The sequence below is a fragment of the Hemiscyllium ocellatum genome, chromosome 43, assembly GCF_020745735.1.
Source record: "Hemiscyllium ocellatum isolate sHemOce1 chromosome 43, sHemOce1.pat.X.cur, whole genome shotgun sequence".
NCBI classification, from domain to species: Eukaryota; Metazoa; Chordata; class Chondrichthyes; order Orectolobiformes; family Hemiscylliidae; genus Hemiscyllium; species Hemiscyllium ocellatum.
In genome coordinates, this window is record NC_083443.1 from 12,579,264 (window position 1) to 12,605,437 (window position 26,174).

The window sequence follows — 26,174 nt, forward strand, 5'->3', positions numbered from 1 at the left end:
ATTCTCCATCCTTCCAACAGTTGGAATAATTTTTTTTCTATCTACTTTACTCAGACTTTTCATGATTTTGAATGCCTCTATCAAATTTTCCCTTACCTCATTTCTCCAAAATAAACAGTCCCTACTTCTCCAATCCACCCACATAACTGAAGTTCCTCATCTCCGCGACTATTACCATTAATCTTTTCTGTACCCTCTTTAATGCCTTCATATCCTTCCTGTTTAGCTCAGTTGACTGGTTTGTAATGCAGTGTGATGCCATAGCAACTTCAATTCTTGCACTGGCTGAGGTTACCATGGAGGACTCTCTTTCTCAACCTCTCCACTTACCTGAGGTGACCCTCAGATTAAACCACTACCAGTTGTCTTTCTCTCTTTCTCTCTGTCTAAAGAGAGAGCAGCTTGTAGGTCAATTGTGACTTTAACATTTTTTATATCATATGATTATACAATACATATAATCATACATGTATTTTGTTACATGATTCCTAAAGTGTGACCCAGAACTGGAGGCAATGCTCCATATGAGACCTAACTAGTAGTTGCACAATAGCCTCTTTGCTCTTGTGTGGAAACAATGTTTATCTTTCAACCAGCATCCCCAAAGTTAGCTCAGTGTTTGTGCGAAATTACTATGTGCAAACCATTCTGTGTCCTTCACTTGAATTTTGACTACACTTCAAAAATACCTCATTGACTACAGTCCAAAACCAAAACCCTCAGTTGAGTGCTCCCCTGCCCTTCTACTCAATGGGGCCATAAGAACATTTATACCCATCTGAGAGGGCCTTGGTTGAATATCCCATCCAAATGTTAATAATGCAGCATTGCCTCAGCACCGGACAAGCATCTGAAATAGGATTTAGCGACACAACAGTGTAATCCACTGTGCTGCTGAGTTACAGCTAATAGGTCAAGGTTTGATTAAGTGCTGGATTAATTAACATTGGGATAGGAGGTTAGCACAGTGAATGAGTAAAATACACGCCAGCTGAAAGCTGCTGAGTGGGCACTGCAGACATCCCAATGCAGCACTTTTCTGTGAACAAAGAGCTGGAATTTGCTGTCTGTATTGATACTGAAGGTTCATTCCAGAGACTCTGGTGTGTACTTTAGGCTCCAGAGTCAGCAATAAAAAAAACATGCATGAGCATTACAAACCAGCAAATTTGAAGTGGATTGCCTCACATTTGTCTGAAAACCTTGGGCATGGCAACATCAACAGCCTCAATCAGCGCAAACAGCACTCAGGGCAAACTTGTTTATAAAATGACAAATTGCTTCGAAAACCCATTGATTACTCGATGGGCAGGGGAGCACTCAACTGAGGCTTTCATTTTTGGATGCAGTCAATGAGATACTTTTGAAGCATAGTCAAAATCCAAGTAAAGACAATAGTTTGATATTTTTGTCATAAAGTGAAGAAGATCGAGGAGGCTGTGAGCTGTTGTCCATTCACATTTCCTCATTTTAATGGTTGCCTCTGTTTAAAAAAAAACTCTTAAGTCACTCTGTAATTCCAAACTTGTCCTGAGAGAATTGGCTTTGTTTAAAATGTACGAGCAAATTACTGCAGATGCTGAAATCTACTGAAAGCAAAAAATGCTGGAAATGCTGCCTGGCTTGCCGTGTTCTTCCAGCCTCCTGCCTTCAACTTTGGAAATCACAGCAGGTCAGACAGTATTCATGGACAGAGAATAAGCTAATGTTTCAAGTTTAGATGACTCTTCATCAGAACGTCATCATCAAGCTGATGAAGAATCATCTAGACTCAAAACATTAGTTTTTTTAAAGTATATTATTCCATGAGTTGTGTGCCTCACTGGAAAAGGCCGTATTTGTTGTCCATTCCTAATTACCCTTGAACTGAGTGACTTCCTCGGCCAAACCACTGAGCCACCGGGGCCTCACAGCACCAGGTTCGATTCCAGCCTCGGGCAACTGTCTGTGTGGAGTTTGCACATTCTCCCTGTGTTTGCGTGGGTTTCCTCCCACAATCCAAAGATGTGCAGGTTAGGTGAATTGGCCATGCTACATTGCCCATAGTGCTAGGTGCATTGGTCAGAGGGAAATGGGTCGGGGTGGGTTACTCTTTGGAGGGTTGGTGAGGAATGGTTGTGTCAAAGAGCCTATTTCGACACTGTAGGGAATCTAAAGAATTCAGAGTTAATGCAATGAATCTGAAGTCACATGTAGGCCAGACCATAAAAGGGCAGTAGATTTCCTTCCCTAAAATACATTAATGAATGAGGTGGCTTTTAATGATAGTTTTTTGGTCACCATCACTACAAGTCAAGCTTGAAATTCCAGATATTCTTTATTTCATCCAAATTTCTCAGCTGCTGAACTCCTATTTCCTCGATTATCAATCCCCAGCCACACCATCACTACATCATTATCGTCTCCTCCCCTGCAGCTAAGTCATGCTTGGCAACTCTCCAATTCCTCAGCCAAGTAGCTCTTGCTTATGATGAGGTAGAGAATATCCACAGTCTACTTACAGAATCTCTACAGTGTGGAAGCAGACTATTCGGCCCACTGAGTCCATACCGACCCTCCATAGAGCATCCCATCCAGAACCAACCTCTCCTACCCAATCCCTGCAATTCCCATGGCTAATCCAACTAGCCTGCCCATCCCTGGACACTATGGGACAACCTAACATGGCCAATCCACCTAACCTGTACACCTTTGGACAGTGAGAGAAAATCAGAGCAAACCCACGCAGACACAGGGAGAATGTGCAAAGTCTGCACAGGCAGGCGCCTGAGGATAGAATAGGTCCCTGGCACTGTGAGACAGTAGTGCTAATCACTGAGCCACTGTGCTACCCTGGGAATGATTCACATCTGTCTGTCAGCAAATTGTCATATCAATGCAGTTGACTAAAAATGGCAGGTACCAGATGAGTGGGAACCCTAACCTTCATTTGCACCTTCCTAGAATGCAGCATTGCTGGATTTGCTGTCATTTGAGTTGTGTCAATATTACAATGTGTTCCAGTGTTACAATGGGTGATAGAGATGCCATGAGATTGTTTGAGGAAGTGGTGAGTCAGTTATGGAGTCCTAGCCAATTCTTCCTCCTGAAACAGCCTCAGCTACAGCAGAAAGGTTACTCATTGATGTCGTACATATTCCTTGATTACTGGCCCTGGCTACATGTCTGCAATTCGAAGTAATTCATTACAGATGAAGGGTTTTGACCGCCTCCAAAATGTTGCTGCGGAAATGCCAATCTCTCTCTCTGTCTTTGACTCTTTGTCCCTTTCATTAACCTTTCTCTTCCCTATTCACACAACTAAAACTGCACTGCTGTAGTGAATGAAGGCAGCTGACCACCACCTTCTCAAGTGCAGCTAGAGATAGACAACTAATGCTGGCCCAGCACACACATCCCATTCATATATATTAAAAGACACAGGCTTATACAATATCCAAAGATTATCCAGTGAAATGGACGTATCAGGACAGAGTGCTGAGTGCAGGATAATCACAGTACAATAGAAAATCTGTGTTGTCGCTGAGGCAGGGTAATCAGATGCTGGGGAACTGGGGGATGGTACACTGGCAGTGAAAGAGAGTGAGAGATAGAAAAATCTAATGAGTTATTCTTCCTGCTCATGATGTCTCTGCCTGTCTGTTCTCTGCCACTTACAGTCCAGGAGGAAGTGCCCGTTGCTCCTCTGTATGAGTTTACAGTGCAGACACTGGACGGAGTTCCTGTGTCTCTGCGACAGTATCAAGGGAAGATCCTGCTGGTTACCAACTTGGCCACATTCTGAGGGTCAACGATACCACAGGTAAAGAGCAGCTCTGTTGTTCAGTGTCAAAGATGATTGTATGCCTCAATGGAATATTTTACCAGACTGTATAGTGTCGTGGTAATGTTACTGGTCTAGAAATCTAAAGGCCTACTAATGTGCGTTCAAATCCCACATTTAAATTCAATTGATATTTTTAAAAATCTGGAATTTAGAGCTAGACTCTGGGATGATGATCATGATATTAAATGTCATAAAAACTTATCTGATTCACTGATTTCCCTTCGAGGAAGGCAATCGGCTGTCCTTACCTGGTCTGGCCTACATGTGGCTCCGGACCCAGGTTAATGGCTGTAATTCTGATTCACATAGGGAGACACATTGGGCTCAATGTGTTTGACTCTGAACTGTCTTCTGAGCAAGTCACTCAGTTGTAAGGCCATCAGGAAAGAGCAAACACTAATGTACTCACATCATAATGACATTTGGATTATGACAGAAAACAAATTCTGAGGTTATAGAGATGTACAGCTTGGAAACAGACCCTTCGGTCCAACCTGTCCACACTGACCAGATATCCCAACCCAACCTAGTCCCACCTGTCAGCACCCGGCCCATATTCCTCTAAACCCTTGCTATCCATATACCCATCCAAATGCCTCTTAAATGTTGCAATTGTACCAGCCTCCACCACATCCTCTGGCAGCTCATTCCATACACATACCACCCTCTGCATGAAAAAGTTGCCCTTTAGGTCTCTTTTATATCTTTCCCCTCTCACCCTAAACCTATGCCCTCTAGTCCTGGACTCGCTGACCCCAAGGAAAAGACTTTGCCTATTTATCCTATCCATGCCCCTCATAATTTTGTAAACTTCTATAAGGTCACTCCTCAGCCTCCGACGCTCCAGGGAAAACAGCCCCAGCTTGTTCAGCCTTTCTCTGTAGCTCAGATCCTCCAACCCTGGCAACATCCTTGTAGATCTTTTCTGAACCCTTTCAAGTTTTACAACATCTTTCCGATAGGAAGGAGACCAGAATTGCACACAATATTCCAACAGCAGCAATATGACCTCCCAACTCCTGTACTCAATACTCAGACCTATAAAGGAAAGCATACCAAACGCCTTCTTCACTATCCTATCTATCTGTGACTCCACTTTCAAAGCACAAAGCTATGAACCTGCACTCCAAGGTCTCTTTGTTCAGCAACACGATTAAGTGTATAAGTCCTGCTAAGATTTGCTTTCCCAAAATGCAGCACCTCGCATTTATCTGAATTAAACTCCATCTGCCACTTCTCAGCCCATTGGCCCATCTGGTCCAGATCCTGTTGTAATCTAAGGAAACCCTCTTCGTTGTCCACTACACCTCCAATTTTGGTGTCATCTGCAAACTTACTAACTATACCTCTTATGCGCGCACCCAAATCATTTATATAAATGACAAAAAGTAGAGGGCCCAGCACCGATCCTTGTGGCACTCCACTTGCCACAGCCTCCATTCTGAAAAACAACCCTCCACCACCACCCTCTGTCTTCTGCCTTTGAGCCAGTTCTGTATCCAAATGGCTAGTTCTCCCTGTATTCCATGAGATCTAACCTTGCTAATCAGTCTCCCATAGGGAACCTTCTCGAACGCCTTACTGAAGTCCATATAGATCACATCTACTGCACTGCCCTCATCAATCTTCTTTGTTACTTCTTCAAAAAACTCAATCAAGTTTGTGAGACATGATTTCCCACGCACAAAGCCATGTTGACTATCCCTAATCAGTCCTTGCCTTTCCAAATACATGTACATCCTGTCCCTCAGGATTCCCTCCAACAACTTGCCCACCACCGAGGTCAGGCTCACCGGTCTATAGTTCCCTGGCTTGTCTTTACCGCCTTTCTTAAACAGTGGCACCATGTTTGCCAACCTCCAGTCTTCCGGCACCTCACCTATGATTATCAATGATACAAATATCTCAGCAAGAGGCCCAGCAATCACTTCCCTAGCTTCCCACAGAGTTCTCGGGTACACCTGATCAGATCCTAGGGATTTATCCACTTTTAACCATTTCAAGACATCCAGCACTTCCTCCTCTCTAATCTGGACATTTTGCAAGATGTCACCATCTATTTCCCAACAGTCTATGCGAAATATTCATTTAATATCTCCCCTTTTTTCTGTGGCTCCACACAAAGGCCGCCTTGCTGATCTTTGAGGGGCCCTATTCTCTCCCTCGTAACCCTTTTGTCCTTAATGTATTTGTAAAAACCCTTTGGATTCTCCTTAATTCTATTTGCCAAAGCTATCTCATGTCCCTGTTTTGCCCTCCTGATTTCCCTCTTAAGTATACTCCTATTTCTGTTATACTCTAATGATTCACTCGATCTATCCTGTCTATACCTGACATATGCTTCCTTCTTTTTCTTAACCAAACCCTCAATTTTTTTAGTCATCCAGTATTCCCTATACCTACCAGCCTTCCCTTTCACCCTGACAGGAATATACCTTCTCTGGATTTTTGTTATCTCATTTCTGAAGGCTTCCTATTTTCCAGCCGTCCCTTTACCTACGAACACCTGCCTCTAATCAGCTTTCGAAAGTTCTTGCCTCATACCGTCAAAATCGGCTTTTCTCCAATTTAGAACTTCAACTTTTAGGTCTGGTCTATCCTTTTCCATCATGATTTTAAAATGAATAGAATTACAGTCGCTGGTCCCAAAGTGCTCCCCCACTGACACCTCAGTCACCTGCCCTGCCTTATTTCCCATGAGTAGGTCAAGGTTTGCACCTTCTCTAGTAGGTACATCACATACTGAATCAGAAAATTGTCTTGAAATTAACTTGAACTTAAGAAATTCCTATCCATCTAAACCTTTAACACTATGGCAGTCCCAGTCAATGTTTGGAAAGTTAAAATCCCCGATCATAACTACCCTATTATTCTTACACATAGCTGAGATCTCCTTACAAGTTTGTTTCTCAAATTCCCTCTGACTATTGGGGGGTCTATAATACAATCCCAATAAGGTGATCATCCCTTTCTTATTTCTCAGTTCCACCCAAACAACTTCTCTGGATGTATTTCTGGGAATATCCTCCCTCAGCACAGCTGTAATTCTATCCCTTATCAAAAATGCCACTCCCCCTCCTCTCTTGCCTTCCTTTCTATCCTTCCTGTAGCATTTGTATCCTGGAACATTAAGCTGCCAGTCCTGCCCATCCCTGAGCCATGTTTCCGTAATTGCTATGATATCCCAGTCCCATGTTCCTAACCATGCCCTGAGTTCATCTACCTTCCCTGTTAGGCCCCTTGCATTGAAATAAATGCAGTTTAATTTATTAGTCCTACCTTGTCCCTGCCTGCCCTGGCTGTTTGACTCACTTCTGTTCTCAGCTGTACCTGTCTCAGATTGATCTCTTTCCTCACTATCTCCCTGGGTCCCACCAACCCCCCCCCCCCCCCCCCCCCCCCCCCCCCCCCCCCCCCCGCCTCCCCCCACCTTACTATTTTAAATCCTCCCAAGCAGTTCTAGCAAATCTCCCTGCCAGTATATTAGTCCCTTTCCAATTTAGGTGCAATCCGTACAGGTCACTTCTTCCCCAAAAGAGATTCCAATGATCCAAAAATGTGAATCCTTCTCCCATACACTAGCTCCTCAGCCATGCATTCATCTGCTCTATCCTCCTATTCCTGCCCTCACTAGCTCACAGCAGTGGGAGTAATCCAGATATTACTACCCTTGAGGATCTCCTTTTTAAATTTCTGCCTAATTCTTTGTAATCTCCCTTCAGAGTCTCAACCTTTTCCCTTGCAATGTCGTTGGTTCCAATGTGGACAATGACCTCCTGCTGGCCCCTCTCCCCTGTGAGAACATTCTGCACCCTCTCTGAGACATCCTTGATCTTGGCACCAGGGAAACAACACACCATTCTGCTTTTTCTCTGCTGGGCCACAGAAACTTCTATCTGTACCTCTGACTACAGAATTCCCTAACACAGTTGATCTTATGGAAGCCCTCGTTACATTAAAGCCAGTCTCAGTACCAGAAACTTGGCTTTTTGTGCTACGTTCCCCTGAGAATCCATCACCCCCTACATTTTCCAAAACAGCGTACCTGTTTAAAATGGGCATATCCACAAAAGACTCCTGCCCTTGGTGCTGACCTCTCTCACCCTTCCTGGAGTTAACCCATCTATGTGACTGTATCTGAGACTTTCCCCCTTCCTATAACTGCCATCCATCACATACTGTTGCTGTTGCAAATTCCTCATTGCCTCTGTCTGTCTTTCCAACCAATCCATTCGATCTGATAAGATTCGCATCCAACAGCATTTATGGCAGATATAATCCGCAGTAACCCTTAAACTCTCTTTAAACTCCCACATCTGACAAGAAGTACATATCACTACAAAGGCCATTTTTGTTCCTTCACAATCTACAGACCCAGAAAATAACACCGTCTTATTCCTCTACAAACACTGCCCCGGGTTAAATTAATAGCTATGGCTTATATTTTAAGTTTAATCAAGAGACTTTTCTCCAAAAATATAATCAAGAAAGAATCCACTATACTCACTACTGCAGCCTTTCTCTTGTACAGTAACAATTAACTTGTCTGATTCTGTGCTGTGAACTTCACCCAACAGTTCCTTTAAGATTAGTTGTGAATTTCACTGTTTGTTAATTTTCCCAGATGCACTCTGATGTCCAGCGATACACGAATTCAAACAGCAAAGGCAGTAACTGTGCAGGTTCTCGTTCTCTCTCTCTCCCCTGCACTGTCCTCACCCTGTGCTTCCTTTGTCTGCTCTTCTCCCTTCTAAACTGCTATTGTTTTGACTTTTTTTCCCCAAAGTTCCAAAACATTGCAACAGCGTATAAAACAGTAATTGCTGCTCCTGGAATTTGAAGAACTCATCTCCAACACCTAAAATACCTCAAAAAAAAGGAGCAGCTCTTACAGCCAGAAATTTTTCCCGTCCTCCATCTTGGATTACCCAATTCTGATTACTTCTCAAATTCTGCATCAATATCAATTTTTATGTAACCTATTTTTCTAATCAACATGTTCAGAAATGTTATTAAATGTCTCTGGCATGGGTGGGACTGAACCTGAGCCTCCAGGTCCAGCTGTAGGGATATTACCACTGCGCCACAAAGCCCCTTTCTGCTTTAATAGATCCAGCACAAAAAACTTTAACCTGTAAATCAATCTCTGGATAATGAATAGCCAGATTTCGGACAATTTTGGCTCAGCAATCATTTTGGTCTATTTCACCTAGATTGGGTTGATGCTCGTTAGGTTGGTTAGTTTAACTTGGTGATTGTTTTTGACCAGTGCGGACAAAGGGCCGTTTTCCATGCTGTAGATCTCGATGACCAAAAGCTGCAGTTACCAGCCCCCTCATAATTGTCTTCTTGTTTTCTGTTCAACAGTTTCACAAACTGAACGTTCTAATGGATAACCTTTCCCAATCCCCATTCACTGTTTTGGGTTTTCCCTGTAACCAGTTTGGACAACAGGATCCAGGTGAGAAGGATACATTAACTTCCGCAAATGTGGGGTGACCTGACAATATAAATCTTGTGAATTTGTTGGTAAATAGTCAATGACTTTGCCTCAATTTACTGGGTGAATCCCAGCCTTTTACAATTTCAAGGCGGTGACAGAGCTGCCAAAAAGGTTTCTGCCACTTGTGCCAAAGAAAAATGTCAAAGTGGCCGATGCCTGCAGCCATATTGTGACTGTTGACATAGGAAAATAGAATGGCGAATGTAAAACCCCAACCAACAATCATAAGAACAAGCGATGAAGGTTTAGAACAGGGGATATACATTATTAGTGTAGTGGTTAATAAATTATGACATTCTAGTGCAGTACTGAGGGGAGTGCTGCCTGTAAAGATGAGGTTCAGATGAGATGTTAAACTGAGGTCCCATCAGCCTACTCAGGGGTGAATGTGAGAGATCCATTAAGAAGAGCAGAGTGTCATCCTTGGTATCCTGGGCAATATCAACATCATGAGATTACCTGGTCATCATCACATTGGGGCTTGTGGAATGTTCCCTTGGATAAATGGCATTTTCAACAATGACTGCCGTTCAAAATTATTACTTTGGTTGCACTTTGAGACATCCAGTAAAAAGTGCGATATAAATGCAAGTCTTTCTCCTTCTTCTCTACATTTCTTGACTAATAATACATTGAATGATGGTCTTGGTGAATTGAGAAAATTTAATGGAATTTTAAACTAAACTGTTATAACTGACTGTGATCATGAAGCAGATTGTGGTAGAAATCATGTGGCAGACTAATATACATCAGGAGAAAAAAGAAATATTGTCCTCAGGCAGGTTGACCTTTTTTTTTGCAACTCCAGTCCTGTATCAATAATGTTGACTCATAGCAACCCTCTGAAATGGTTTTAGAAAGCCATTGAGCTGTGTCAAAGCCACTTGCAATGGTGAAAATGTGTTGCTGGAAAAGCGCAGCAGGTCAGGCAGCATCCAAGGAGCAGGAGAATCGATGTTTCGGGCATGAGCCCTTCTTCAGGAATGAGGAAAGTGTGCCAAGCAGGCTAAGATAAAAGGTAGGGAGGAGGGACTTGGGGGAGAGGCGTTGGAAATGCGATAGGTGGAAGGAGGTTAAGGTGAGGGTGATAGGCCAGAGTGGGGGTGGGGGCGGAGAGGTCAGGAAGAAGATTACAGGTTAGGAAGGTGGTGCTGAGTTCGAGGGATTCGACTGAGACAAGGTGGGGGGAGGGGAAATGAGGAAACTGGAGAAATCTGAGTTCATCCCTTGTGGTTGGAGAGTGCCTAGGCAGAAGATGAGGCGCTCTTCCTCCAGCCGTGGTGTTGCTATGGTCTGGCGATGGAGGAGTCCAAGGACCTGCATGTCCTTGGTGGAGTGGGAGGGGGAGTTGAAGTGTTGAGCCACAGGGTGGTTGGATTGGTTGGTCCGGGTGTCCCAGAGGTATTCTCTGAAATGTTCTGCAAGTAGGCGGCCTGTCTCCCCAATATAGAGGAGGCCACATCGGGTGCAGCGGATGCAGTAATGATGTGTGTGGAGGTGCAAGTGAATTTGTGGCGGATATGGAAGGATCCCTTGAGGCCTTGGAGGGAAGTAAGGGGGGGGGGAGGTGTGGGCACAAGTTTTGCATTTCTTACAGTTGCAGAGGAAGCTGGCGGGAGTGGAGGTTGGGTTGGTTGGGGGTGTGGACCTGACAAGGGAGTCATGGAGGGAGTGGTCTTTTCGGATTGCTGATAGGGGAGGGGAGGGAAATGTATCCCTGGTGGTGGGGTCCGTTTGGAGGTGACGACGGATGATATTGTATGTACTGGTTGTCCTGGTTGTGTCCAAATCTTGTTGGTCTGAATGTAGTCCGGAGTCCGTGCGGGATCAGTCGGTTCCGTAGGCAGGTGCTGAGGAAGGAGATGTGGCTGTGGTAACGGGTCTGTTTGAGAACGTGGCTGAAGAGCTTCTGTGCAGAGGAGATGACCTGGGGGGTGCAGTGAGAGAGGGACTCACTGAAATCCTTGTAGAGGGGGGAAAAGAGCTTCTTCAAGGAAGGCATCCTTGCAAGAGGATTCGCAGTAGGTTAAAATCTTCGAGGAGAAAGTAAGGACTGCAGATGCTGGAGATCAGAGCTGAAAAATGTGTTTGACCCCGCACGGACTCTGGACTACGTTCAGACCAACAAAATTTGGACCCAACCCGGACAACCAGTACCAACAACTCCTCTACCCAGAAGCTCTTCAGCCACGTTCTCACGCTACCATCTCCTTCCTCAGCACCTGCCTACAGAACCAACTGACCCCACACGGACTCCGGACTATGTTCAGACCAACAAAATTTGGACCCAACCAGGACAACCAGTACCTACAATATCATTCCGTCATCATTTCCACCACCTCTAAACAGACCTCACCACCAGGGATATATTTCCCTCCCCTCCCCTATCAGCATTCCGAAAAGACCACACCCTCTGTGACTCCCTTGTCAGGTTCACACCCCCCACCAACTCAACCTCCACTCCCGGCACCTTCCCCTGTAACCGCAAGAAATGCAAAACTTGCGCCCACACCTCCCCCCTTACTTCCTTCCAAGGCCCCAAGGGATCCTTCCATATCTGCCACAAATTCACCTGCACCTCCACACACATCATTTACTGCATCCGCTGCACCCAATGTGGCCTCCTCTATATTGGGGAGACAGACCGCCTACTTGTGGAACGTTTCAGAGAACACCTCTGGGACACCCGGACCAACCAATCCAACCGCCCCGTGGCTCAACACTTCAACTCCCCCTCCCACTCCACCAAGGACATGCAGGTCTTGGACTCCTCCATCGCTAGACCATAGCAACACCACGGCTGGAGGAAGAGTGCCTCATCTTCCGTCTAGGAACTCTCCAACCACAAGGGATGAACTCAGATTTCTCCAGTTTCCTCATTTCCCCTCCCCCCACTTTGTCTTAGTCCCAACCCTCGAACTCAGCACCGCCTTCCTAACCTGCAATCTTCTTCCTGACCTCTCCGCCCCCACCTCCACTCCGGCCTATCACCCTCACCTTAACTTCCTTCCACCTATCACATTTCCAACGGCCCTCCCCCAAGTCCCTCCTCCATACCTTTTATCTTAGCCTGCTTGGCACACTTTCCTCATTCCTGAAGAAGGGCTCATGCCCGAAACGTCGATTCTCCTGCTCCTTGGATGCTGCCTGACCTGCTGTGCTTTTCCAGCAACACATTTTCAGCTCCGATCTCCAGCATCTGCAGTCCTCACTTTCTCCACTGACAGTGGTGCAAGGAAGTGACCAGGTGAAAGGAAGTGACATCTTCCCAGGGCATCGAGGAGCAGCTAATAAATGTCACCCTTGTCATTGATGGTCTCATCCAACAGAGAATTAATAAGCAACTGCGTGCTCTGCACAACATTTTCACATAATAATGACTTACCAGTATTGTAAATGTATTTAGCAAATACATTACACTCCATTGCTGGCTGCTTCTTACTGACAGCCTGAAACTGCCAATAGCGGTCTAATCTGCAATGTTTTTGAACCAAACAAGCTCACTTAACAATACGCCTTCCAAACTTAAAGAGATACATCTCCATCTGAGCAGAATAATGCATTGTGTACAACATCATTGGCATTACATTGAGCAGGCCCATGACAGGAATGACTCTGATGACCGGAACACTGCAGTGGCCAACCTGATACCCAATGCCAGCACCTCACAGCGCCAGGGATCCAGGTTCGATTCCAGCCTCGGGCGACTGTGTGGAGTTTGCACATTCTCCCCATGTTTGCGTGGGTTTACTTTGAGTGCTCCGGTTTCCTCCCACAACCCAAGGATGTGCAAGTCAGGTGGATTGGCCATGCTAAATTGCCCATAGTGTCTCGGGATGTGCAGGTTAGGTACATCGTTCAGAGGAAATGTAGAGTAATAGGGTACGGGCGTGGATCTGGGTGGGTTACTCTTCGGACAGTCAGTGTGGACTTGTTGGGCCAAATGGCCTGTTTCCACACTGTAGGGATTCTATGATAAACTGAAATTACAATTCAGATGGGAGCTCTGTCTTGTATTTTTAACAAGCACTGTTAACACATTACCTGATCAATCATTAAAAGCCTTTTGAGATGAGATGTTGCTGTGTCTATGTTGACTCCGGGCTTAACGTTGTGCTCAGATCTATGCTAAACATGCCTTTTTAGAGAAAGACCACGAGACTCTGAATTTTCTCAAGTTTGTGCGTCCAGGAGGGGGCTTTGTTCCTAAATTTCCCATATTTGGTAAGATTGAGGTGAATGGCGAGAAAGAGCATCCTCTCTACACGTTTTTGAAGGTCAGTGTCATTGAGAAGTCACCCAATAAATTAGTAATGCTAATTATCATTGACCTTTCCATCTATATGTTATTTATACTCAGGGTCTTGTTGACATTCAGTGACTGTTATTAATGATCACCCCCAGCTGACTTGTTCTCTCCTTATATTAAAGCATGCAATAACAGTGGGCAGGATGTGGGTAGTTAGTCCATCAAGCCTGCCTCATGTTCATGTTGCCTGAAGAATTACAGAGATACTTCCTTCATCCCTGGAGTTCCCCCCACCCCGTCCAACTCCCTAAACTAAGTAGTCTTGATACAGAAGGAGAGAGAGAGAGAGAGAGAGAGAGGCAATAAATTAGAAACAGAAAGCACAGTCCCATGCCGGAATCTGATTTACCTATTGCCCTTTGACTGCTGACATTGGCTCTTGGTTAAGCAATGCCTCTGATTTAAAATTCTCCTTCATGTTTTTAAACAGCTCCTTGCCTTTCCCCTCACTATCTCTGTTAACTCCTACTTGCATAACGCACCTTGTAATCTGAACTCCTCTCATTCTGATAAAATATGAGGTCTGCATTCCTGATGAAGGGCTTATGCCCGAAACGTCGAATTTCCTGTTCCTTGCATGCTGCCTGACCTGCTGTAACCAGCAACACATTTTCAACTCCTCTCATTCTGAACCTATTGGGCATCCCTGACTTTAGCTGCTGCACCATTGGTAGCCATACCTTCGACTGCCTACATCCTATGTTCAGGGAATTCCCTCTCTAGACCACTTCCCCGGCACTGAAGATGCTTCTTAAAATCTACCTCTTGGACCAAGCTGTTAGCCACCCGCCCTAATGTTGCCTCATGGTTTGGTTTCATGGAGGAGAAAGTGAGGTCTGCAGATGCTGGAGATCAGAGCTGAAAATGTGTTGCTGGAAAAGCTTTCCTCATTCCTGAAGAAGGGCTTATGCCTGAAACGTCGAATCTCCTCCATAATATTCTTGTTGAGAATGACCCTTAGGTCACTAAAAACTCTTTACAATCTCTTCTGGTCTTAATGATAAGTTTATGGCCACGTCCTTGCGTTGTGTCTGAATGTCACTCCAAATGTGTATCTACTGAATGTCCATAAGACCATTAGAAATAGGAACAAGAGTAGGCCATTCTGCCCATCCAGCCACCTCCACCATTCAACAGGATCATGACTGATCTGACATTCCTCATGTCCGCTTTCCAGGCTTTTCACCCTTGATTCCCCGACTGATCAAGAATTTATCATCTCAGCCTTAAGTATACACAAGGACACTGTCCCACACCTCACCTCCAACAGCTCTTTGTAGCAAGGAGTTCCAAAGCCACACAACTCATTGAGACAATCTTACATTGGTGCCCCTTTATACTGAGATGATATCTCTTTGTCCTAGACTCTCTCATTAGGGGAAACATCTCAGCATTTACCCTGTCAAGCCCCTTAAAGAATCCCATATGTTTCAATTAGACCACCTCTCATTCTTCGAAACCCCAGTGAGTAAAGCCCCAATATACTTAATGTTTGATCATGAGGGTGTCATGCATATTATTCAGAAAGAGTGGGAATAAAGAGGTAAATCAGTCTCTACACTTGCTTCATTGATGGACAATCTGAATGGACTGTCATTGCCATTACCCTGTGTCTGAGTCAGGCATGCTGGTGCTATTGTCACCCTATGACAGTGGTCTATGGTACATAGTGTTCAATGGTTTAATTGTTCTGGGTTTGTTTGGTTAGTCTGGCGGCTGCGTTTATTACCACCAGATGAGGGAGTGGCTCTCCAAAAGCCAGTGCTTCCAATTAAAACTGTTGGGGACTATAGCCTGGTGTTGTGTGATTTTTAACCACTAGATGGCACAGTAACTACACATGTGCAGAAATACAGGTTTGTCAGGGCCATGTCACTGTGAAGCAAAGGATTGGTAGTTGCCAGGATCAAATTTACAGATAAATGACGAATAGCAGTTGTCCCAGCAATGTTTTTGGTCGAACATCGTTTCCCATCTTTACAAGTTGTATTAATTCCTTTGAACATGCAGTGAGGAGAACGATGGGGGGGAAGGGGGTGTGGTATTAGAAGCTGAAATCTGTTCTTGTGTTTTGGTTCTGGTTTGCCATACAGTCCAGTCTGCCTGATCCACAAGGTCAGACTGTGAGCTTGCTAGGTATGAACTGTTTTTTCTACATTATAACATTTTTCTACAGTTCAAAAAATTGGCTGGAAAACATTTGGGGGAAGTTTGCGAAAAGTGCTAACAGCTGTCCTTTCTGTAGTGATTGTAATGAGGTCAGTCAGCTGAACATTATAGAATATGAGTTCCCTAACTTGGGTTGTTAATCTGGTCCAATGAGGAAAGACTGGGCTAAATGTCAGTGTTATTGAGACTCCTGAATGCCTGACTCAGTGCTATTGTCAAAGGCTATGCATTTATGAATAAAGGGTGACTCATGATGGGATGCCGGCCTCTGAAGAGTTATTTCACTTTCCAGGTTTCATGTCCCTTTGTCAACCCTGTCATTGGTGACCGAACAAGGCTGCACTGGTCACCGTTGAAAGTGAGTGACGTTCGCTGGAACTTTGAGAAGTTCTTGGTTGATCTGAATGGGCGACCATATAAAAGGTAAAGCGCACACGAGTGTGAATGAGAAACTGAGGTATCTTCCACCAATTCCGCTCCACCTGAATCCACAGGCATCAATCAGGGTACTCTGCAAACTCCATTCTAAGTCATCAATGGAAAGAAAAATCATGATTGGGAACTTATTGATAAGAACCTAAAAAACAGGAGCAAGAGTACACCATTCGGTCCGTTAAATCTATTCCACTGTTCAGCGTGAGCATGGCAGATCTCTCCCCAAACTTCACCGTCCCCATCATTTCCCTTTAATGTACCAATTCCCTAAAAATGTGCCAATCCAATTCACTAAAGATCTTTAGACAGCATCTTCCAAACTACTACCATCTAGAAGGGCAAGGGCAGCAGATTAATGGGAACACCACCGCCTACAAGTTCCTCTAACCATCTTGACTTGGAAATGTATCACCATTACTTCAGTGTCACTGGGTCAAAATGCTGGAAGAGCCTCCCGAAAAGCATTGTGGATCCACCTACAGCATGTGGATGGCAGCAGGTCTAGAAAACAGCTCACCATCACCTTCTCAAGGGCAACCAGGAACAGGCAATAAATATTTGCACAGTACCACACTCATCCTATAAGTGAATCAAAAAAAATCTCAGCCCTGAACAGACTCATAGCCCTCTCAAGTCGAGAATCCCAAAGTTTCACACTGCTTTGAATGAGAACTTTTCTCTTCATCTCAGTCCCGAATGACCAACTTCTCACTCGAAGACTATCCTGGATTCCTCAGCCAGAGGAAACATTTCCAGCATCAATGCTGTCAAACCCCTCACACTGCTGCAAGATTGCCACTCAATCTTGCAAATTCAAGAGGATTGTTTTCTCAATCTCTTCACGGAAGACAGTTCACTTGTGCCAGGAATCAGCTGGGTGAAAGTGAGGACTGCAGATGCTGGAGATTAGAGTCAAGAGTGTGGTGCTGGAAAAGCACAGCAGGTCAGGCAGCATCCGGGGAGCAGGAAAATTGACATTTCAGGCATAACCCCTTCATCAGGAATTCCTGATGTCGATTTTCCTGTTCCTCAGATGCTGCCTGACCTGCTGTGCTTTTCCAGCACCACTCTCTCGACCAGGAATCAGCAGCATGACCCTTCACTGCACATTCTCGAAGGCAAATATCTTCTTCCTTGCAAAAGGAGACCAAAGCTGTACACAGTACTCCAGGCATATCTATACTTACAGTAACAATGCTTTCCTTTAAAACTGTAATGCCTTTGCAATGAAGGCTAACATGCTATTTGCCTCACTAATGAAACACTGTCCTCTGTGCCTTAACTTTCAGAGAGTTATGTACAAGGTCATTCCTGAAGAAGGGCTCATGCCCAAAATGTCCACTCTCCTGCTCTTTGGATGCTGCCTGACCTGCTGCGTTTTTCCAGCAACACATTTTCAGCTATCTACAAGGTCACCCAGGTCCCTAACAAATTTCCAGCCTGTCACATTAAAAAAAGTCTTTTTTCTGTTTTTCCACCCAAAGTGAACATCATATTACTCCACATTACATAGAACATAGAAAAATACAGCGCAGTACAGGCCCTTCGGCCCTCGATGTTGTGCCGACCGAATCCTACCTAACCTACACTAGCCCAATAACTTCCAAATGCCTATCCAATGCCCGCTTAAATGACCATAAAGAAGGAGAGTTCACCACTGCTACTGGCAGGGCATTCCATGAACTCACAACCCACTGTGTAAAGAATCTACCCCTAACATCTATCCTATACCTACCACCCCTTAATTTAAAGCTGTGTCCCCTAGTAACACCTGACTCCATTAGCGGTAAAAGGTTCTCAGTGTCGACCCTATCTAAACCCCTAATCATCTTATACACCTCTATCAAATCTCCCCTAAACCTTCTCTTCTCCAATGAGAACAGCCCCAAGTGCCTCAGCCTTTCCTCATAAGATTTTCCTACCATTCCAGGCAACATCCTGGTAAACCTCCTCTGCACTCGTTCCAATGCCTCCACATCCTTCCTATAGTATGGCGACCAAAGCTGCACACAATACTCCAGATGAGGCCGCACCAGAGTCTTATACAGTTGCAACATGACCTCAGGACTCCGGAACTCAATTCCTCTACCAATAAAGCCCAGTACACCATATGCCTTCCTCACAGCACTATTTACCTGGGTGGCAACTTTCAGAGATCTGTGTACATGGACACCAAGATCCCTCTGCTCATCCACACTACCAAGTAGCCTACCATTAGCCCAGTAATCCACCTTCTTGTTACTCCTACCAAAGTGAATGACTTCACACTTAGCTACATTGAATTCCATTTGCCACATTTCTGCCCAGCTCTGCAACTTATCTATATCCCGCTGTAACCTACCACTTCCTTCCTCACTATCCACAACTCCACCGACTTTTGTGTCATCCGCAAACTTGCTTACCCAGCTTTCAAGCCCTTCCTCTAGATCATTTATAAAGATAACAAAAAGCAATGGTCCCAAAACAGATCCTTGTGGTACACCGCTAGTAACTGCACTCCAAGATGAACATAGTCCATCAACTACTACCCTCTGTCTCCTTCCAGCCAGCCAATTCCTAATCCAAACCTCTAATGTATCCTCAATGCCATACCTCCGTAGTTTTAGCATTAGCCTACCATGGGGAACCTTATCGAACGCCTTACTAAAATCCATATACACAACATCTACTGCTTTACCCTCGTCCACTTCCTTAGTCACCTTCTCAAAGAACTCAATTAGGTTTGTGAGGCACGACCTGCCATTGTATACCCTCTGCCATGCTCTTGACCACTCCCTCCATCCCTTCACATCCACTGTGTCCTCCCTACAACTTTCTTTTCTCTCTACCTAACTTTGTATTGTCAGCTAACTTGACTGCACAACGCTACAGGCCTTCTCATTTTGGTCATTGCAGCTGGGTGTCACATCAGTATCGTGACCGTGCAGCATGAAGCAGTCACACATTTGATTCCTGAGCTGTGCTGAGACAAACTCCTAAACTAGCCCCATGTTCTTGGGACAACAAAGGGTCACGTTACAGACTTCACTGCAGGAGGTTGCACCAAGACACTCTAGTGCAGTACTGAGGGAATGTTTCTCTGGAGAAAATCCTATCTTTCAGATGAGATACTAAGCGGTGAGACTCCACCTTCCCTCTCATTTTTCCCTCCAATGGCACTATTTTGAAAAGCAGCAGAGTTTGGTGTGCTGACCAAAAGTATTTTATTTTCGTTATTATTTCACAGGATGTGGTCATGACTGGCAAGGCCAGAATTTGTTACTCATCCTTAAACAGCCTTGAACTGACCAGTATTTTTGAGAAAACCCATTACAGTGTATGCTGTGCACAAATTGATTGGCTCGCTTTCCACATTGTATCTGTGATTGCACTTCGGAAGGATTTAATCGGCTTGAAAATGCTCGAAGATTATGAAAGGCGCTATATAAGTGCAAAATCTTTCTCTTTGGTTGGGAAACAGCATTCAATATTTTGCTTCTACTCACTGTCCAGACTGATATCTCGAGAGTAGCCAGTTATCATATGATGACATAAAAGACATTTCCATTGTAGGCAATTTGTACAAAATAGGCCAGTCTCACCTTTGTTATTGATAGCCTCATTTCCCCAAACTTCATTGTTTAAGGACAGACGGTGAGATTGTGGTAATATTACTGGAAGTGATCTGGAGATCCACCATGCAGCTATTTAATGAATAAAATCAGCCATAAAGTGATAATTGATTTCTGTTAAATATTAATGCCCCCTGAAAAATGTTGCTTACTTCTGATTATGTTATGATACACCTCGCAGGAGAAGGTGATTCAGTTTCTTGAGCTTATGCCACCATTCAAATAGATCACAGTGAGTTTGTATCTTACCACCATTTTGTTTGCACGATCCCTGCTATTCTTACCCCCAAACAGTCTTGGTTGTGAATTTTTCATTCACCATTGCAGTCTCAACCCCCTTATTTTTGTGGGGAGGTGAGTTCTGAATTTCCAAAATCTCTTGTGAGAGCAAGTGTGGCTTGGCATCACCCTGAGTGGCCTGGTTCAAAATCTAAGTTTCTGTCCTTTTGTTCTGGACTCCCAGTCGCCAATCACCAGTCTGGTCTCTATTTGTAGGTACGACCTTGCTACACCATTCGACATTATTGAAGATGATATTTTGATGCTGCAACACCAGAAGAGTTACGTTTAGATTATGTAAAGATAGAAATCCTTCAATGAAAGGACCTGTTTGAGACCAAGTCTAGAAACAGATGGAGACTACATGAAGAGAGTTGAGGAAACGACTGAACCAGTGGGCTCAACTGTTCTGATCCAGGTTGGGGGAGCAGTGGAAGAGGGGTTGAAACACTCCGAATTTATATTATCCCGCCACAAAGTGCTCCCTTCATCAGTTTCCGGAAAGTTTTTGACAAAATAAAAAGCATTTTAAAAATCATCAAGTCTGACATTTGAGTGAATTCGTGTGGAATTAGGAATAATCTGAATTTTAAGTATCACAAATGGAGTATATCCATCCATTGCCAACTGACCCTGAATGAGGGAGCGAGCAAGATAATGTTATATGTTTCCCTTCCCTCACAGTGACTGTCCAGAATAGATCTTGGAATGAAGACATGGTACGGCTCCATTACAATGGCTCCAATAATTGATTGGACATTTGTGTAAGGAAACTGTGTAGGGCCACATACTAATTTAAAAGAAGGAAAGTCTTTCCATTTTTTTGCTTTCGAGGGATGCCCAATTACAGAAGTGTTCAAAGTTATGAAACTATATCCCACCAACAGAAGAAATATTTGTATTTAATAATTTTTTCCTCTTTGAAGTGTTTTCTTTGTCCTCTCCTAGAATCTTGGCAATTTGAGGGTTGAGCAAACAAGATCTGATGGGAGGCACTATTTGAGTGTCCAGTTCATTGAAGTTGATTCTGCTAGAATATCATCCAAATGCTTGTGGAGCTGGGTTCAGAGTAGCATTTGTTCGCTGGTTCTCCCACTGAATCTGGAGTCATTCCTAACATAATTCCTCTAGTGTTCATATGTGTCACTGATACAAGTCCAGGCCACTCTGAAACTCCTCTTGAAGCACGTCAGCTTTGACATTAATGACCAGGAGGAGCCTGTTACTAATTGTTCCGAGTGGTGCCAACCTGTCCATCAGGTTGCGCTGAGCTTAGATTTCAACCAGCTTAATGTTGAGGCCGAGAATGAAAGTAATGAGTCCTGCCCTCTTGGTTCCACTGCCTTGTGGGGCAGCTTGCTCACATTCAACTGAGTTGGTGTGGCCTGTGGGCCCTTCTCCAATATTGTGACCATTCCGTCTGGCTCCTCACTCCTTTAGCCTGCTCACTTCTTTATTAGAAGGCACTTGATTGCAAATAGCAATTTCAAACTCAGGCCTTGCCATCCATTGGCCAGTAAGGGAATTTCTTTATAAAAAGGCAAATTGGACAGTGGAATTCCATGAACTGAATTCGTTGTTTGATCTGAATCACTGGGTGGTGATGGAGGCAGGTACAAGGAATGGAAGGATATGAACCAAGGGAAACCAGAAGGGATTAGTTTAATTTGGCGTCATGTTAGGCACAGCATCGTGCACTGAAGGGCCCATTCCTGTGCTGCAGTGCTCTATACCCTATGAATGCATCAGGTCCCAGCTCAATCAACAAGCTCAGCAAAGGCTGGGATTCAAACAATCTGAATGGTTTACCATCATACCAGTTGATTTTAACAATTAAAACAGCCAATATTAATCTTCAATATTTTATATCTTGGACAATTTACACACATATCATTAACAGAATTACAGCAAAACAGCGGGCTTTAAAAACATGTTGACTTGGAACATTTTGTACAGGGATTTAAATTATACATGTCAGGTATATATACCAGACGTTAATTAAGATTATTATTGTTAGGCTTATGAAACGCAAGTGTGTGTGTGTGTGTGTGTGTGTGTGTATTGTGTGTGTTGGGGGGGGGGGGTGGGGGGGGGGTGGGGGGGTTTGGTGGGAACAGAGAGAAATAAAACAGTTTAGCTGAAGATTTTCCCAAAACCCTGCTTTAAAATCACTGATCAAGGTCACTCGCTGCTTGTGAATCCAATACTTTCTCCAGGAAATGCTTAAAACAAAAATCCCACAAAATATAAATGAGATGGTGTATACTTTGACCTTCCAATTCACCTGTGTTACTTCCAAAAATTGATCACTGTTTTTCACAAAGGGATAATAATTTTAAGGATAGTAACCATTCAGCACTGTCTAATGGGGGAATACTGACGGTACATCAGAATTGAAATGTGTCTGGTACAGGACGTTTCAGTCTTAGAATGAAGGGTTTGTCACTCAGCGAATTTCTTTATGTGGTTCCATGACGGAGTACACCAATCCCTTCTGAAGTTACAGACCAACATATAACAGTCATAGTTTTGAAAAATAAATCTTTTGATAAACTGCTCCTTTTGTGTTCTTGTCTGAGACTACATCCACATTGTTAAAAAAAAAATTGTTTTGCTCACAATCACGAAAACCATCAAGGCCAAAATACAGTCCCATGTTTGTCACTTACAGGGCAAAAAACAAAAAGTCAGTAGCCATGCACAAAATCAGGGACTGTTACATTTCACCCAAAGAAAACATCATAAAAAGCTTTCAAATGAGAAATCTTTGAAAGGCTAACTATCCACAGTTCACACCTGCTTCAGCATCAAGATATTTGTCGTATGTGAGACAGTGAGAAATGTTCTGTCATCCATTCTCTCTGTCTCTCCACCAACACTGCTAGCTTCTTTCACAAGGCAGGACCAACAGTAATTTGCTGGCACAAAGGCAGTTAAAGTAAAAACGCTGTTGGTTTCTGATGAGATGGCAGATGGAAAATCTCAAAGTGCTTTTGTTGTGAGTCAGAAAGGAAACTGTCTAAGGCCACATACTAGTTTAAAAGAAGAAAAGCTTTTCCACTTTGTTGCTGTCGAGAGATGTCCAATTACAGAAGTGTTCAGCCACAGATTGATTCAACCAGTTGTGTCTATAGCTCCTCACAGACAATCTGACAGGGCTGCAGTGAGCAAAGTATTTAATCCTGATCGATCTGATCAAGGACCCCTCAGTGTGGCCTATCAAGCTGAGTCAGTAACATCACAAGCCCACAAATGTCACAGGATGAGGGGCTCCACTTCCTTGTTTGGCGAGTTCCTGATCACAGCAGCTTTCTTCCACCTTGGCTGATCTTTCTGCCTCCTTTGCTCTCTTAGGTACTTAAAATACTTCCCTCAAAATCACCATGTGTCTGCAAGCTCAACAGTCTCAACACTTGGGACAAGTAAGTTTTATTGGATTAATACATGAATATCTTATATGTATTACTCCCTAGTTTTGCTCTCCCATCTTCTCTAGGTCTCCCTTACAAGACCTCGTGGCAATTATAGATATCACTTCTTAACTTTTTTTTTCCTACAGAGAGAAAAATTCTAGCTTGTTCAACCTTTCCCAATAGATAAAAATTCACAATTCTGCTATCAACCTCATGGATTACATAGAGAAGGAGGGAGGAGGCATCAAAAGAAGAGTCACTCAACTCTAGTAGCTGATCCTCAGCAATGACATTGTAAGGAAGGAGAGAGATGGAATGGGGGAATGGGACAGGGTCTGATTTTCTTCCACTGGGAACAGACTAAAACAAACCAAACCATAAGAAGCAAATTTAAGTAACACTTTTTAGTTTTAGATTTTAAAATGGTCTCAGCTGCACCCACTTGTTTACTTGGTTTCTGATTATGCAGTGGCTGATAAAAGATACACAAGAGCAGCCTTTCGTCTCCTTCCTGATGTCCTACCTAAGACAGAATTCCACACCCTGGATTCTTACTGTATTTCCAAGAGGTAGCACTCAGACTGTAGGTATGTTTAACTTAGCAGCAGATGATGAAAAAGTGATATTTAATATTCTTATTACACTACCAAGGTGCACTCTATTATTGGCAAAGGAAGAAACAAATTCTCATTCCATCTCCTTCCTTGAGTAAAAGACATATATATAGTTAATGAGAAAAAAGGAGATTTAGATTTTAGAAATTCTCTCATTAATGCGATCATAACTAAGAGCATGAGTGCTTCAACAGACTGAGTAACTTGCTGGGATATACTGAGCAGTAAATGATGTGATGCCCTCTAGCAGGGTAGTTGGAAGGAACTTGAAATGAGTTACCTCTAGGCAAAGATAATTAGGTGGGAAGTGAAGAAGATTACTTCACATTTAATAGAACAACATAAGAGGTGTTTTTGGTTTTGAAAACATCTGGTCTGTTTGCTCCAAAATGTTCTCTGAGCTGCTGAATGCAATGTTCTTTGTGTTTTGATCAGATTTCCAGCATCTACAGTGTTTTGCTTTTTATTTGATTTTCAGATTGTTCAGGTGGGAAGTTAAGCAGGGCTGTCTACGATTTAGGATTGACAGTTTACAGGCAGTTTGTTTTTTGATTTGAAGCTGACATTATGATACAGAATGTGATATTAAACCTCCACCAAGCACTGTTACTGTCAGGTTTTGTATAAGGTCTCTTATTAAAACTGAAAACGCATTCTTACAAAGTGCTGCTCAGGGTCAGATAATAGAGTGGGGAGACAGTGCAGCGCGCAGAGGAGAGGGAGAGACAGAGAGAGGAAGGGAGAGTGAAAGACAGCCAGACTAAAAACAGACATAAAGGTGGAGAGAGAGAGCGCGGACAGTGAAAGACGGAAAACATCTGAACATGTTGGAATGCTCCAAGACTAAATTATAGAAGTGCAACCAGGGGTTCCTAAAGTGATGTCGTTCATTATATTGTCCCTCATAATAGCAACAAGATCCATTTGGGTAACAGAATAACAATCAATACTGTGGCATTACATCGCTAGGACACAGACTGGTATTGGATCACAAACACTTGCTGAATGTTGTGTAAAACATAAAAGTCTGGCTTTCAACCAGAGACTCATCTCCAAATTGTTGACAGCGTTTTAATTCGGGTGCTGTACGCCACTGCCACCTGTTAACATTTCAAACCAAGTATTCTAAGACACCAGTGTAAGTCACAGGCATTGATCATGAACTATGAGCTATTAAAATGAAAAGTAGCCAATTTTTAGGCTCAACTGTGGAAGAGCCTTCTCTTATTTTTTTTAAGAGTCACACAAGGAAACCAACAGCATTTAGCCCAAGACCATCATTCCAACAGAATCAGCACAAAGTGCTCATTTTAGTTTCGGTTTCAAAAAGAAACTTAAAACCATACAAATTGGTGGAATGTGGTCTACATACACACTCAGTGCTATAATGCATCTAGGGCAATGTGCCAATCAGTTGATATCAGACTTTAGTTTTCAGAATCTTCTGTCTGACAGGCACACAGATGGTGGATATAAAAATTCACTTCAACAATCAATGGCAGCCAGCTTTGAACAAGAGGAAGAATTTCCTGCATCTGCATTCAGTCCAGGCATGTAATGCTCGTGTACAATTTGCTCGGCGCCATTTACTCCAAGAAAGCGTCGACAGGATGACGGTTAATCATATCGGCCTTTTATCATCATGTTTAATAATGGCCCAACCTAGCCAGGAATAAAATAAATAATTCGTTTTAGAATACCACCCAAGTAAATGGGAACCTGCACAATATGCTGGAGTGATTGTACAAAGTATGATTATAATCACATCTGCACAATAACTTTGCAAGTTATGTACTCTGCATTGCAGTTAGTCTGTTTTCCAATCTTGTTCTGAGACTAATGGTGATATTTGCTACTTGTTCAGTCATTGATTAATGTAGCGCTGTTCTATACTTGCTTGAGTGTCTTTTTAAGTTGGGAACAAGTCAGAAGATGAAGGTTCAAGCTCCACTTCAGGATCTCAGAACAAGCTGAGCCTGAAACTCTACACAGTACTGAGGGAGAGATGCACTATC

The 26,174-nt window shown here is 43.6% G+C and overlaps 2 protein-coding genes across 3 annotated transcripts in view; one reads left to right on the plus strand and one right to left on the minus strand.

Annotated features, from left to right (window-relative positions):
- Positions 1-3,663: 3,663 nt before the first annotated feature.
- On the plus strand, positions 3,664-20,512 carry gpx9 (glutathione peroxidase 9). The gene is made up of 5 exons (XM_060854263.1): positions 3,664-3,802; positions 9,194-9,287; positions 13,476-13,606; positions 16,100-16,230; positions 20,349-20,512. Exons 2-5 carry the CDS (start codon positions 9,215-9,217, stop codon positions 20,422-20,424), a joined length of 411 nt encoding a protein of 136 aa, XP_060710246.1. The 5' UTR covers positions 3,664-3,802; positions 9,194-9,214; the 3' UTR covers positions 20,425-20,512.
- Positions 20,513-22,007: 1,495 nt separating this feature from the next.
- Positions 22,008-26,174, minus strand: part of hif1an (hypoxia inducible factor 1 subunit alpha inhibitor) — a 124,708-nt gene continuing 120,541 nt past the window's right edge. For both annotated transcript variants that reach the window (XM_060854420.1, XM_060854419.1), the window contains one exon: positions 22,008-25,821. In XM_060854420.1, the coding sequence (XP_060710403.1) occupies positions 25,777-25,821 (45 nt within the window). In that variant the 3' untranslated portion in view covers positions 22,008-25,776. The remainder of the gene's footprint in view (positions 25,822-26,174) is intronic.